The following is a 13746-nucleotide window of genomic DNA, read 5'->3' as shown; positions in this document are numbered from 1 at the left end:
TCTTTGGTCCTAAATCAGGAGGGCAGCCAGAAAGGACAAAGCTGGAGAGAGGACGAGGGCTGTGAAGAAGGGGCAGAGCCAAAGGAAGAAGGCAGGCGCAGATTAACGACCCACCCCCATCCCCACCACTCAGTGATGCAATTACCTCCGGTATTTTGAAAACACCCTTATCTCAAAATAAGGAAACTGGGGTTTTAGAAATGACATTTCATGGACTTAGAGAGTCGGGTTACAGTGCCTGGGCATCATGCCCTCTAGGACAGAGATTTCAAGACGGGTCAGCTTCCTGGGAGTTGCCTCAGCCCTTGAACTCCTGTTTTGATTTTTAATTTACAGTTAATCATGAGAAGATGAAAAACTACTGAGGGATCTTGAGTCTCACCAGGCAAGGTTTATCAAATTAATTTCTTTCTTTCTTCTTTCTTTCTCTCTCTCGCTCTCTCTCTCTCTAATTCTATCTCTCCCTCTCCCTCTTCTTCTCCCTCCCCTTTCTTTCATGCCAGGGATTGAACCCAAGCGCAGTTAACCACTGAGCTACATCCACAGCACCCCATCCACCTTTTTTTTTTTTTAATTTTGAGTCAGGGTCTCACTAAGTTGCTTAGGGCCTTGCTAAATTGCTGAGACTGGCCTTCCTGCCTCAGCCTCCTGAGCCACTGGGTACTAAATTTCAAATCCATAGCATTGATTGAAATGGAAAGAAGGTATTTAGACCTTCCTAGAGATGATTGGAATTGTCATCTGGTCTCCTGAGGGCCCCAAGCCTGCTTCAACACACATGTGTCCAGGGCAACTCATAGTAGGGCTTTGGTTTTCACTCTTGAGCTAAGAAAAGCCTGAAAGGCTCAGACTCCAGCCAACCAAAGAAACAAGGGTGACTAATGGAAGTCAGGGCGACGTGGTGAGCTGCTGTAGAATTCAGCGCAGAGATCAGGTTGAACCACTTTTCTCTTTGGTTGAATAATTGAAATACATTACACCTTGCAAAGGGATGGGAAATTAAGTAGATTAATGTCAGGGTATTGGGTAAAGACAGCCCTCCTGGTTTAGGAGAGAGAGCCTAGACACCACCCCCACTGTGTGAGCAACTCTCCACTCTGTCCCTGGGCCACCTCTGCAAATTTAGACGACATTTTCAGGTCTCTGATTACTCTCCAGATTGACACATGCCTCACATTCCTCCTTCTGGTAAGCTCCGTGGTGTCCTTTTTCACCCTCTCTCCCAAAAGAGACCCCTCCTATGTTTTCAAGGAATCCATGACTTGCCCATTCTTGCTTTGAATGATACTGGTCCAAGGCAAATCAATATGTTGCCATTTTCAAAACAGGCAGCTCAAAAACACCAATTCTGTGTTAAAATTTGTTTAAGAACCTCACCACCAAAAGGTTAAAATGAACATAGATTCAGTATTTCACCAATAGGAACCAAATCTAGTTCTTTATCTGAGTATCAAATATAGTCTAGCTAGCCTCCTGCAGAGAGGCCTTGTTGAAAGGTGCACAGGCTCACCCTCACATTCCCTATGCCCCATTCATTCCATTTTCACTGAGGAAGATAAATTAAGGCACTAGTCAAGTGGTCCAGATGAACTGAACTCCAGGGTTAATCCCTCGGTAGCCTGACAAACTGCTATAAATTAAAAAAAAAAAAAAAAAAAAACTTTTTAATATAACAGTTTTTTTCAAAATAAAAGGACTCCCAAGCCACTTTGGGCACACTGGAAGCATCTATCAATTGGATTGAGGAATGGCTGCTCTCTTTATTAAAGGGTTGTTTCAGACCTCTGTGAGGCCTGGTAGTAGAGTGATCTGACCCCTGGAGATGCTCACCTTTCCTCGAAGCACACCGTGCACTTCCAGGTGGAGCTCCTCCTCAGGAACACACGGCACTCAGAGCACACACGGTGGCTGCAGCCCAGGCACACGGTCCCCCGGTTCAGCAGCAGCCCCAAGGCCCGCTGGCAGCGTGCGCAGCACTTCTCCTTGTACTCACGGCTGGGATTCCTGGCTCCTTTCCACCGGAGATGCTGCAGGTGTGTTTTCAGTTTCCTGTGGCCCACAGAGCCAAAGAAGACAGGGCTGCATGGAATGCCAGGCTACAGGGCAGAGCCCACAGTACCCCGCCCGCTGCCTATGGCATGGGAAAGGACTTTGGCATCCGACATCCTTGGGTTTCCACCGCAACCCTTGGAGCTGAGACTCAGGGTTCTCTGAACTGTGAAGCAGATGTCAAGCTTACCACCCAGGTGTCTGCAAGGATTACTTGGCAAAGCATAAGTATATGCCTAGCGTAGAGGAGCTAGCTGCTACTTTTGTTGTAGGTTCAGCCTTGTGTGCCCAAGAACAGCGAAAGAAGAAAAAAGACACAGAATAGGGCATCCATTCTAATAGGCAAGGCATGGAAAGATCCACAATCATAGAGCACACATCTCTGCTATAGGTGCAAGTTACTCCATAAAATTATTTAACTGATGCTAAGCTTTTGCTACTTTCTTTTTAACAGGTGATCAGCGCACTTCCAGCCCCTAACTCCTCTAGACAATAGCCAGAGTGGAAAGGGACACTGTATTATATCCCCCCCAAATTGTCATTAACCAGAGCAGTTGTTCATGGAATGTCTCTGTTACCTAGTTTTAGAAGAGAAGAAACAAGATTGCATCAGAAAGGTACTTTAAAATGCAACTTTCAGTATTTGCCCTAGAAACACTGGGACTGAGTTCCTTGCCATAGTACCCATGTAACTTTGTTAATGTTCAAAATGTCTCCAGATCACTGAAAGCTCTTTAATCATCAAAGAAAATGCCATTTTTGTCAGCATATTATGTTTTCTAATGGAAGAAAGTTTACAAGTAAGTACACTCTGAGAGCTTTGCAATCACAAGGGAGGATGGGAAAAGAGCACTGTACCTTCCAGTTAACCAGAAAAATGTTCCTTGTTTCTCAAGCATTTGGTTGTCCAAGTTTTACATTCTGTGTTTTTCTTGGCAGACTTCAAAAGAGTTCTGCCCTTGGATATAAAACAAAACTAAAAACATATTCCATTTGCTTTCTCTTTTCTTTTTGGTGGGGGGACTGAACCCAGGGCCTTGCACATGGTAAGCACACTCTTCTTATTTTCTAAACTTCATGTCCCCTATAAACATTGATAAACAGGCACCAATATATTTTACAAAGATGGACCTTAACAACTAACAGTGAACAGTTTTTTATGAATATTGTTTTTTATATATCTTTATTTAATTAATTTATTTTTTTAATGTGGTGCTGAGGATCAAACCTAGGACCTCTCACGTGCGAGGCGAGCGCTCTACCGCTGAGCCACAACCCCAGGCCCATGGACAGTTTTGATACCATCCAGCACTGCCTTATTAAGTGTTAATTCATATCAGATAGCTCCTGCATCTTAGAGACAGACAGGAAAGAAACTTTGTTGGCAAAATAGTCAGGGACAGGCTAAGCAGGTTCGTGTGTATGCTCTGTCTTTCCTCAAAGCCAACACGGAAGCAAAGGTGGCCAAAGGAAAAAAGAGAGCAATGGATTCCATCAGACTTGCTCTCCCAAAGCTGCCTTCTGGGGTATTCAGGTTACACCAAAAGTAAGGTGGGAGAACTCTTAACCTGAGAGCATTCTTTTGGGGACTTCCAGAAACCTGAAAGTGCCCCAAAGTAGAGAAAAGGACAAGCAGACGGACAGCAACGTCACAAAATGACGAGCAAGGGCAGCCTCCCTTTGTTCTTACCACCTTCCAAGTTTAGTCTGATAGCAAAAATAAGCACCCACATGCCTTCATTCGGGCTCAGCAGTGAGTGAGCAGTAACCAGTAAGCAGGTAGCCCAAAGCCAAGCAGGAGCAGACTCGGGGCAGAAAAAGCCAAATCTGCAGAGTGTGCCCCTCTGCAGACGACTCACCTTATCCTTTCTTCCTCTAGGCTTTGAACAGCCTGGTCACGGTGCAGGACCTGGAGAATGACCTCGAGTTCTAACTCCTTGAGGGTATCCAGATTGACTTCGTGGGCCATTTCTTCTCCTTTTTCTTCCACCCAATTTGGAAGGGTTTCACTGTCCTGCCAAAGGGCTCCAGCGTCCACAGTCACCCCCACGTTCTCAAAAGAGCCCCTCTCCAATTTCATTCGTGACTCTGCTTTGCCTGGCGCCCTTTTTTCCTTTTTAACTGTGTCATAATCCTCAAGAAGAAAGCTCTCAGAGGCTGTGCCTCTGCCAGAGTCACTGGGGGAGTGTTTTCACTGGGTGCTGCTCCCGCCTCTGACGTCCGCCTGAGACAAGAGCATATCTCTTCTGAGGTTTTGCCAGAGATTGTTATAAATTATGCATGGCTCCAAGCAGATAATTTCTGCAAAGCAGAAGCAATCTCCAATCTAAAATAAGTTTACAAATAGCAGTAAGAAGACTATCAATGACTTATAGAAGATAACCTTTCCTTTAAACTGTTTCCAGGTCAGAAAAAAAACGGTCATTAAAGCCCAGGCTTTTCAATACCTGTAGAAAAGAAAAAAAAAAGCGTCATTTTTCCTGGCTTGAATATCTCTGCAGCATTATTGCAGAGAAGACCAAATGTTCTACCCAGACAAATCTTTCCATTTTCTGTTGTGGTGATGGTGTAGCATTTTAAATTTTATTAAATAAAACTTCCTATATCCAAAAACCCTAAACTTCCAAAGTTGGATTTCTTAAAAATTTTTTTGTAGTTGTAGATGGACAGAATGCCTTTATTTTATTTGTTTATATTTATGTGGTGCTGAGGATCAAACCCAGTGCCTCACATGTGCTAGGCAAGTGCTCTGCCACTGAACTATAGCCCCAGCCCCAAAGTTAGATTTTCCTAATATTGATTCTTTATCTTTGGTGGTCAGAGGTATAAAGGTCTATGTTTGATGTACAATCATGCATCACTTAATGATAGGATAAGTTAGGCGAAATGCATCATTAGCCAGTTTTGTTACTGTACAAACATCAGAGTTCACCTGCTGCATCACACACCTTAGATGGTCCAGCCTGTAGGCCATCTAGGCTACACAGAATACGTACATTGCTCCTAGGGCCACGATGAACAAAATAATGTGAGCTTAGATCAAGCACCAGGGAATATTATGCAACAAGAGATGCTGTAAGAGAGCTGGATGAGGTTGCCATGGTGTAACATGGCTCTCCCTTTCTTTCTTTCATTCATTCTTTCTTTCTCTCAGTACTAGGGATTGAACACACGGGTGCTCTACCACTGAGCTACATCCCCAGCCCTTTTGTTTTTTATTTTGAGACAAGTTCTTACTAATTTTCCAAGGCTGTCCTCAAACTTGCAATCATCCTGCCTCAACCTCCAGGGTCACAGGGATTACAGGTGTGGGAATTGCATGCTGCAAGCACTAGGCATACACACACACACACACACACACACACACACACACACATACACACATGCAAGTATATATCAAACCTCTAGAATAATGGTAAAAAAGCAAGTATAGTAAATGCATAGACCAGTAACAGGCATTGATTATCATTCGCAAGTATCATATACTGTACAGAATTGTATGTGCTGCTTTGACATAATTGGCAGAGCAGTAGACGTGTTTATACCAGCACCACCACAAACACAAGAATAATACAAAAGAAGTTTTCAACTCTCCATAATCCTATCAGACCCTTATGGTATACTATGACTGACTACATCATCTTAATTGAAAATAAATTAGAGAAATGATGTTCTTAGCTGTTAGATATTATTTTTTTTCAAATAATGTCAAAACTCAAAAAAATATAATCAATTAGAGAAGCATGAAGTGGCAACACCACAGCCTCAATCTATCAATTATTTATGGTTTTTAATAGTTTTCATGAGGCTCCTTATCCTTATGCATGAGGCCTTTTTCTGTTTAGTGCAAGTTGAAAGGTTTGATAGATATCCCTCTATCAAGAAAACGTAGAAGATCAAGTCAATATACTTCTATGATACCATTTTTGTTATCACACCTACATGATTCCCTTAGTAATATGATGCCCTCCAGGGGGGCAGAAGTGACACTCCCCTTGTTGGACTTCAACAGAAATCCATATTATATTAATTTATGATCCTTAGCAGATTTGTGAATGAGGTTAACAGAGCCCTAAGCCATCATTCTCTTTAAGCAAAGATTCTTAAACTTTTCCCTTAATCTTGGAAGTCCAGTGAGGCCTATTATTTAAATGTATAAAATAAAACACATTGGGTTACAAAGGAAATTGATTATACTGAAATCATTTTTAAATTGTGACATTAATCTGTGTGTTGATTCATGAAATAATACGTCTATTCGTGACCTAATGACAACCTTAATTTCAAAGAGGAGGTGGTATAAACAATATTTTGAGATACCTACAACATATAATTGGTATGAAACTCTTTAATTTCTAGTCTTTCATGTTTTACACATTTCAAAAATACAGGATCCAATTATCATTAAAAACATACCAACCCACACCTAGGTCCCTCAGTGCAGGTGAGGGAAGTTCCTTTCCATGGAGAAGCGAGAGCTAGGGCTCCCCCTTGCGGCCACTCACTCCTAGCTACAGAAAAATGAACTCTTGGTTTCCCAGAGCCATCCATGCCATCACTCAGTAAAGGTTTCTTGAGCACCTTTTAAGTGCTAGGTACCCTTCTGGATGCCTCGGATACATGGCTTGACTTGTAACAAAGCTATGATGAGTGATGTGTCTTACAATAAGAGCACATGGAGGGCCACCAAAATAAAGTCAGAGAGGCATCAGCAATGAGAAAGAAAAGGAACAGATGGCTCCAACGGAAAACTTTGTTGTTGTTGTTACCAGCGGCCTCCTGGTGCCCCACCAGCTCATGGCTTTGAACATTCCATTTGACATGTTTGAGCCACACGTTGCTTCATTTGGGATTTGTTCGGGACTTATCATGGGGACAGTACCACACTCCCATATTTAGAAATATGTGGGTATTTTTGTTGTCACAGTGACAAAGAATTTTCTTTAATTCCAATACAAATGTTGATTCTCTTAGCAGAAATTAATTTAGGAAAAAAAAGTATAATTATCTGATGAAAGACTCTTAACCCCTGGGACTGGGGTTGTGGCTCAGAGGTAGAGCATTCACCTAGCACATGTAAGGTGCTGGGTTTGATCCTCAACACCACATAAAAATAAATAAATGAAATAAAGGTATTGTGTCCAAATACAACTAAAAAAATTTTTTTAAAAAGATTCTAGCCCCTATATAAACACCAAGTATATTTTGCAAGTTTTTAAGATGCTGAATTTTTTTTTTTTAGGAATGCAACTATTATATAAATTGAAGGAAAACTACTTGGTTTCACTCAGAACTTTAACAAGAATCATTGCCATTGCAGAAGGACGTCACTGAAGAAAATACTGCTTGGAGTGTTTGAATCCCTAACACCACACTTTAGCAAGAGTCTGGGTATGCTGGCCCATTCAACAGGACTCTGTGTGTGGACATCTGGTTACTTCCTGTTTTCCCATGAACTTTTCATACCAATGTACATCTTGTATCATTATTACTTACTGCCCCTTTACTTCTCCTTTCATCACAATGACATTGCATTAGTACAAATATCATGTATGTGGGTCATACTGTACATAAATTTAATTTCAGGAGAGTAACAGGTGAACTACAAAGCATTTCCTGTAATGAGTGAGCATAAGTCTTACAAGTTGAAGAACTATTGAATTAGAGGATCCATTATCCCTCAGGTCACTTTCAAGTTAATTATATAATTATCTTGTTCATTTCTCAACATATTATTGAGTTTTCAGGAGAATGAGACACAGGGAAATAGAGGATGGGTTGGTTGTTGTTTGGTATTGTTCGGAGTTCAGAGATTTTGATTGTGAGTTTTCTTGTTTATGCAATAGATTCCAGGTCTGATCTCCAGTTACAATTGCGAGTTCAGAACTCCTCTTTCCATACAAATTGTTTTAATTATTTCAACTTTTCCATCCTCTTGTGCAAGTTTGGTGCTTGTCTGCGCTTTGTCTCTTAGGCTAGCACTAGAGTCTTAGAAGTTAACTGTCAACATGGAGAGTCTGCTCTGTAATATTTCTTCTAAATCACTCAAAAACAATTCACTAAAACTATTCTTTTTTTCTTTTTTCTTTTTTAGTTGTTGATGGACTATTTATTTTTATGTGGTGCTGAAAAATGAACCCAGTGCCTCATGCATACTAGGCAAGTGCTCTACCACTGAGCCACAACCCCAGCCCATCACCGAAACTATTCTTGGCTCATAGTCTACTTACCCAAGACAAGGTGCCCATAAGAGACAATTTACTTATGTTCTAAAATTATTTAAAAGACTTTTGTTGAATAAATCTTTCCTAGTCAGTAGAGGGCTCTAGGGTGGCAGATGGAGTTAATTAGTGAGGTGAGTGGGCCCTTGGGAAGTACCCAGCGAGTCAGAGACAACTCCATCAACCCCACAGGGCTACCAGGATAAAGCACAGGTTGACTTCTGGTTCCTTACATGAGTAGGAAAGTAAAAACCACATTGGTTTACTTTACATATTCTTGAAAACCTGGGTAAACAAATACACCTGCCTCCAGTGACTTAAACTTTTGCAATGTTGGGAGCAGAACTCAGAAGAGGAACACAATTCTTCAAAAAATAGGAGGCCCGGTCTTTGCACTGTTTTCAGGTCCCGCCACACAGCTGAGGGTTTGTGCTTCATGCCCTTCTTGGGCAAAGACCACGGTGTGAGGATAGCACTCCTCACACAAATGGGCAAGGGGAACACTGGCAGGTCCAGAACGGGCTGTGCCCGTTCGCTCCCACACAGTCAGCTGGATACAGCGAGTGGGAGCAGCAAGGCCCAGGGTGGCTAGGAAGAGGAAGAGGACCCCCGACGACAGGACAGAAGTCTCCCTGGCAAAGGTGACTCCAGCTGAGCCTGGGAGAAGAAGGACAGGCAAGGAAGGGTGGGGGACAGCCCTCAGCTCTCAGCGTGAACCTGGCATCCCCCACCGTCCCCAACCTGGCCTCTCTCTACCTCTCCATCCACAAAATCTCCAGTTCCCACCACAAGCTCCACCCTCCCAAACGGAACTCAACGTGCTGTCCTCTGGGTCCAGGCCCGTACTCCGCCCGTCCCTCGGCCCACCTGAATCTCATTTACTCTGAGCAAAAGAGGGCTCAGGAGACCAGGGCTTGGGCCTGGCCATCCCGTGAATGGCTCTGCTCAGCTGCTTACTGGCTGTTGAGGTGTTGGTCAAGTTCCATGAGCCCCCTGGACTTGGTTTCCTTATCCCCAAAACAGAGTGAAGTGCAGCACCCACTTCATGGAGCTGTGATGAGGAAATGTGCTGACTCAGCCGCATCTGGAGCACAGTGCGGAGCACCTGGTGCCGGGTGCAGGCATTGGCTGGGGTCAGTCAGGGCTAGTAAGAGCATCATTATTATTGCTGTCCGTGCTTAAAGGGCCCGATCTCCCACTCCCTAATTCAGAAATTATTACCTAATATTACCTAATTCAGGTAATCACTTTCTACAACTTTCGCCCCTTTCTACTTTGACTATTTCTCTATGGAGACTCTGGTTTCATTTCATCTTGTACTGGAGTGTTTCCATGTACTGTGGGCTTCAGGGTTCGGTAATTCCCCCATCACCCGGCAAGGAGGTGCCCAATGTTCAACTTGAATTGAGAAAGCTGGTGAATATTGTGACATGTAGGTTTACTAAAGCAGGAAGTCAAGCAGAGCAGTAAGTAAGGACAGTCAGGGAGAAAGCAAATGCTCATTTCAGAGAGCCCCCGCCTTCAGCAATCTGAAAAGGGTAGGAAACCCTGAGTCATTTCCCAGTTAGAAAGGAAGAGTAGAAATCATTGTATTTTAATGCTCTCAGGCAGCAATTCACAATGCCATACACAGCCTGAATAATGAAATCTTGCAGATCCATTTTTCTGGGTTAATATTCATAATCTCATTCAATAAATTGGTCAGGTCCCACCCAGAGGCCGTCTCCTAACGCCTTTGTCCCTCACACCTCTGCACTGGTGGCTGCACTCCACTATCACATTCAACAAATAGAAATAAATAAAACCTACAGCACAGCACCAGTGTGAATGAGTTTCCCTAAGCCCCTTAGAGAAGCACACCAGCCCGGCCCAGCGTTGTTTGGGGTCAGCTAGTTCCGAGGCCAGAACTCCCACCTGCGCTCAGGCCAGTTGCTTCAGTCTGTGAGACCTACCTTCCTCCTCTAGCAAGGGGAGCAGACGGTCCCTGCTTCACAGGGCTGTGTTGCGAACTAAGCAAGTCACTCAAGGAGCCCCCAGCAGGCACGACTCAAGTGCTTCTCCATGGCTTCCTCTGCCCTCCAGGAAGGCCCATGAGAAACCAGGCCATTTCTCCAGGATTGGTGGAAATACAGACAGCAGTGGTGGGCTATCGCATCCTAGGCACGCTGTCCTCAGGGTACCTTCCAGAACCCCCAGGGGATGCCTGGAACCACAAACAGTACCCAACACAATATATGCTATTTTTTCCCTGCATACCTATGAAAAAGTTTAACGTATAATTTAGGCAAACTGATATAAAATGGAACAGTTGTAATACTATTGTAAAAGTTATTTAAAACTAATGAATTGCATATTTCTATAATTTTTTTTTTTGAGACTGGGTCTTGGTAAGTTGCTGAGGCTGGTCTCAAACTTGTGATCCTCCTGCTTCAGCCTTCAGAAGATTTTATATTCAGAAGGGATTATAGGTACATGCACTGTGCCTGGCTCTATTTCTGGAATTTTGCATTTCATATTTTTGGACCGATGTTGTCCATAGGTAACTGAAATCATGAAAGTGAAACTGCGGACGAGGGGACTACCCTGTTTCAATTTGTCTTTAACCCCTCTTGCTGTTTTTATGTGTCTGGCACCCGGACAGTGTGGTCATGGGATTTAGTGCATCTGTTTGACAACACAGGTTTTCTTGGTCTTCTGAGGACCAAGCACATTCCAGGTAGCAAGGACATGAAAACAAGTGAAGCACAGTGAGCTGTGAATTCAAGAAGTGCACACTCTAGCCAGAAAAATTGACATGAAAACAAATAAATCATAATGTGGAGGATGCATATAAACAGTCAAGGATACACAGGGAGGGAGAGGCTTGGTATGTGGGAAGACAGAGAGGGCTGCTGGGATTAGGGAGGGTTCCCAGGGGATGGAAATAATCACGAGTCTGCCAACAGCTGATCACACTACAACTGTGTCTCACCTTAGCTTGTTTAAGAACGTGCAATGATTTCACACAGCACACAGTGTTTTCCAGAAAGTGCCTCGTCCTTATCTGACACGGGATTGCATTCCCTCATGCTCTAGAAGCTGCAAACAATGCTGGCTTCCTTTACTCAGCCTGACAACAAACCTTAACTTCAGCTTTCCCATCTGGCAAGGGGATCAAGTGCAAGCAATGTAAAATTGAAGGAGAGAAAAACAAAGGAGAATGGGAAAGGGAGATATTCCTTATCTGCAGGCAGGTCCTTGTTTCTCTTATCCAGTTATGTCTTATCTCTGAGCAGGCAGACCTCAGGTCAAAGGAAATAAGTTCTCACCACCTCATTCCGATGGAGGGAAAAATGACACTTGAGTGGAAATGCAAATAGTAGCAGATCACTACGGGTCTTTCAAGAGAAACTACAGGCATTTTCACAGCCTCGAAACCACAGTCTCCGTCACTGATACAGAAGGCACATAGCAAGGTCTTCTCAGGGGCTGCACCTCCGCCCCGCCAGCTTCGCCACAGCCACTTCCTTGAGCAGCTTCGCAGGCTGTGTGCAGCCACAGTGCAAGTACCTCATATGCAAGGGAAAAGCTGAGTGACTAAACTGCCCTTGACGTTTTGCCAGGACAGCAAACGAATACAAGCTACCGAGGCAGGTGATAAAGGAAGAGCTCCTCTAGTCTCCAGTTCCAGCCCAAACTGGGCTCCCAGCCATAGCCTACAAAGACTTAGTCTGCAAAAGCTGAGACGAATACACACGGGTTCCTTCAAAAGCCTGACACGGGAAGAGAGATGGGTGCTTATAAAATCCTCTCTGTCTTGTGACTTAGAGGTGGATTTTCATTAGTGAGCCTGAGCGTTAGGACCCTTCACTTGGGCGGCCCCACCCAACACCCCACCCAATTCATACTTGTTTTCTTAGTCTCCACCTGTTGTATGAGCTTTAGGTCCCTGAAAGCTGTGCATGTCATGTAGGAAGAAGTGTGTGTGTACACATAAACCAATACAGCCTGAAGCCCTCCTGGGGGGTGCAACTCAATGTTGATTCTATGTAATCTTCCCATCCAGGTGGATTTCTTGCCATCCCACCCCACCCCTCTCCAAAAGCTATTTTAGAATCAATAAAAACTAAAATAGATATCCATGATTTTCATGGCTTAAATGTGACCTCCTTTTATAGATGGAGAAAAAGCACACACCTATAATCCCAGTGGCTAGGGAGGCTGAGGCAGGACGATCATGAGTTCAAAGTCAGCCTCAGCAACTTAGCAAGGCCCTAAGAAACTTAGCAAGACCCCCCTGTCTCAAAATAAAAAATTAAAAATGGTCAGGGGTGTAACTCAATGGTTAAGCACCCCTAAGTTCAATCCCCAGTACCAAAAGAAAAAAAAAAGAAATGAGAATTAATGTTATTGTATTGATATAGGTATTACTAATAACCACTGTTATACATTTTGTTGTGCCAACAGCCATTTATATAGTACTTACTCTGGGCCAGTTTAAGCACTTCACATACCTTGTTTTAACTAATCCTCATTGCAACATTATGAAGTAAGTGTGCTCACTGTACAAATAAAGGGGGGAGGGAGAAAGGGAGAGGGAAAGAGAAGGAAAGCTGTGGGGTTGGGAGAAGAAGTGCAAAGTGGGGACAGGAGAGGTGCAAAGCCTGGAGCAATTTACAAGACATTTACCTAAATTCACACTGTAATCTGGGTCTGTGTAACACCTAAATGTGATGCTTCCTTTAGGCAGGAAAGAAGTAACAATCTCCCACTATCTTAGCTCAGTAATTTTTTTCTAAAACAATTTTAGTTACTTAATAAATTTTTAATATCAAATGTGTATTTCCTTCTGACAAGATATTTGGGAGTCAAGGAAGTTTGATTAAAAGAAATTTAAATTAGACCCTATCTAACAATTTCTTTATTCTAAAATCATACTTATGTTCCACCTTCAAACTAGAGATTATGGATGATAAGAACAATGTGAATGAATAAGCTGATCTGGAGAAAGTGAGCAGTTTACTGTATGCATAAGAATTTACAAACCAAAGGAGAAATCCAAAGACACAATCACCTTAAAAAACCCACACCATCTAGCTTTGGGATAGTGTCTTCTGTTTGTTTTCTTAACTAACTGAAATTACTTCCTCCATATCACTTAGATCATGACCACATTTTAAATGTATGTTATTCAAAATAAGTTCAAGTCATTCTTCATCTAATTTATTATTTATTAGCTTTGTTTCCCAGCTTCACCATGCCATTGGCTTAAGGCAAGTTAAGTAACTGTACAGTAACTTCAGTCTCAACCCACCCTACCCACAATGACCTGCTCCCACATAGACATGGATACTCATCCTACCTTATCTGCTTTACTCAGAGCCAGGAGTCTGCTCTGGCTGGGCAGGAGGAAGTCAGTTCTTCAAATAACTGACCTGGTTCTCGCTCCTTCCTGTCGGGCAGAGGCTGAAATAGCACATCTACGCAGCCACCCTGA

General features: G+C 43.1%; 1 protein-coding gene across 5 annotated transcripts in view; it reads right to left on the bottom strand.

Moving 5' to 3' along the window:
- Positions 1-13746, bottom strand: part of Sytl3 (synaptotagmin like 3) — a 68617-nt gene extending 54871 nt beyond the window's left edge. For 4 of the 5 annotated variants that reach the window (XM_046456633.2, XM_046456637.2, XM_046456635.2 and 1 more), the window contains exons 1-3: positions 13612-13745; positions 3909-4496; positions 1831-2049 (exon numbers count right to left, since the gene is read on the bottom strand). In XM_046456633.2, coding sequence (XP_046312589.1) covers positions 1831-2049; positions 3909-4129 — 440 coding nt within the window. In that variant the 5' untranslated portion in view covers positions 4130-4496; positions 13612-13745. Of the gene's footprint in view, positions 1-1830; positions 2050-3908; positions 4497-13611 lie in introns of all 5 variants that reach the window. The other variant, XM_046456636.2, reaches the window with a different exon arrangement.

The sequence above is a fragment of the Marmota monax genome, unplaced genomic scaffold (genome assembly GCF_021218885.2).
Source record: "Marmota monax isolate L192 unplaced genomic scaffold, Marmota_monax_Labrador192_F-V1.1 WCK01_AAM20220418_F8-fsc00164, whole genome shotgun sequence".
NCBI lineage: Eukaryota > Metazoa > Chordata > Mammalia > Rodentia > Sciuridae > Marmota > Marmota monax.
This window is presented reverse-complemented; position numbering and strand designations above follow the sequence as displayed.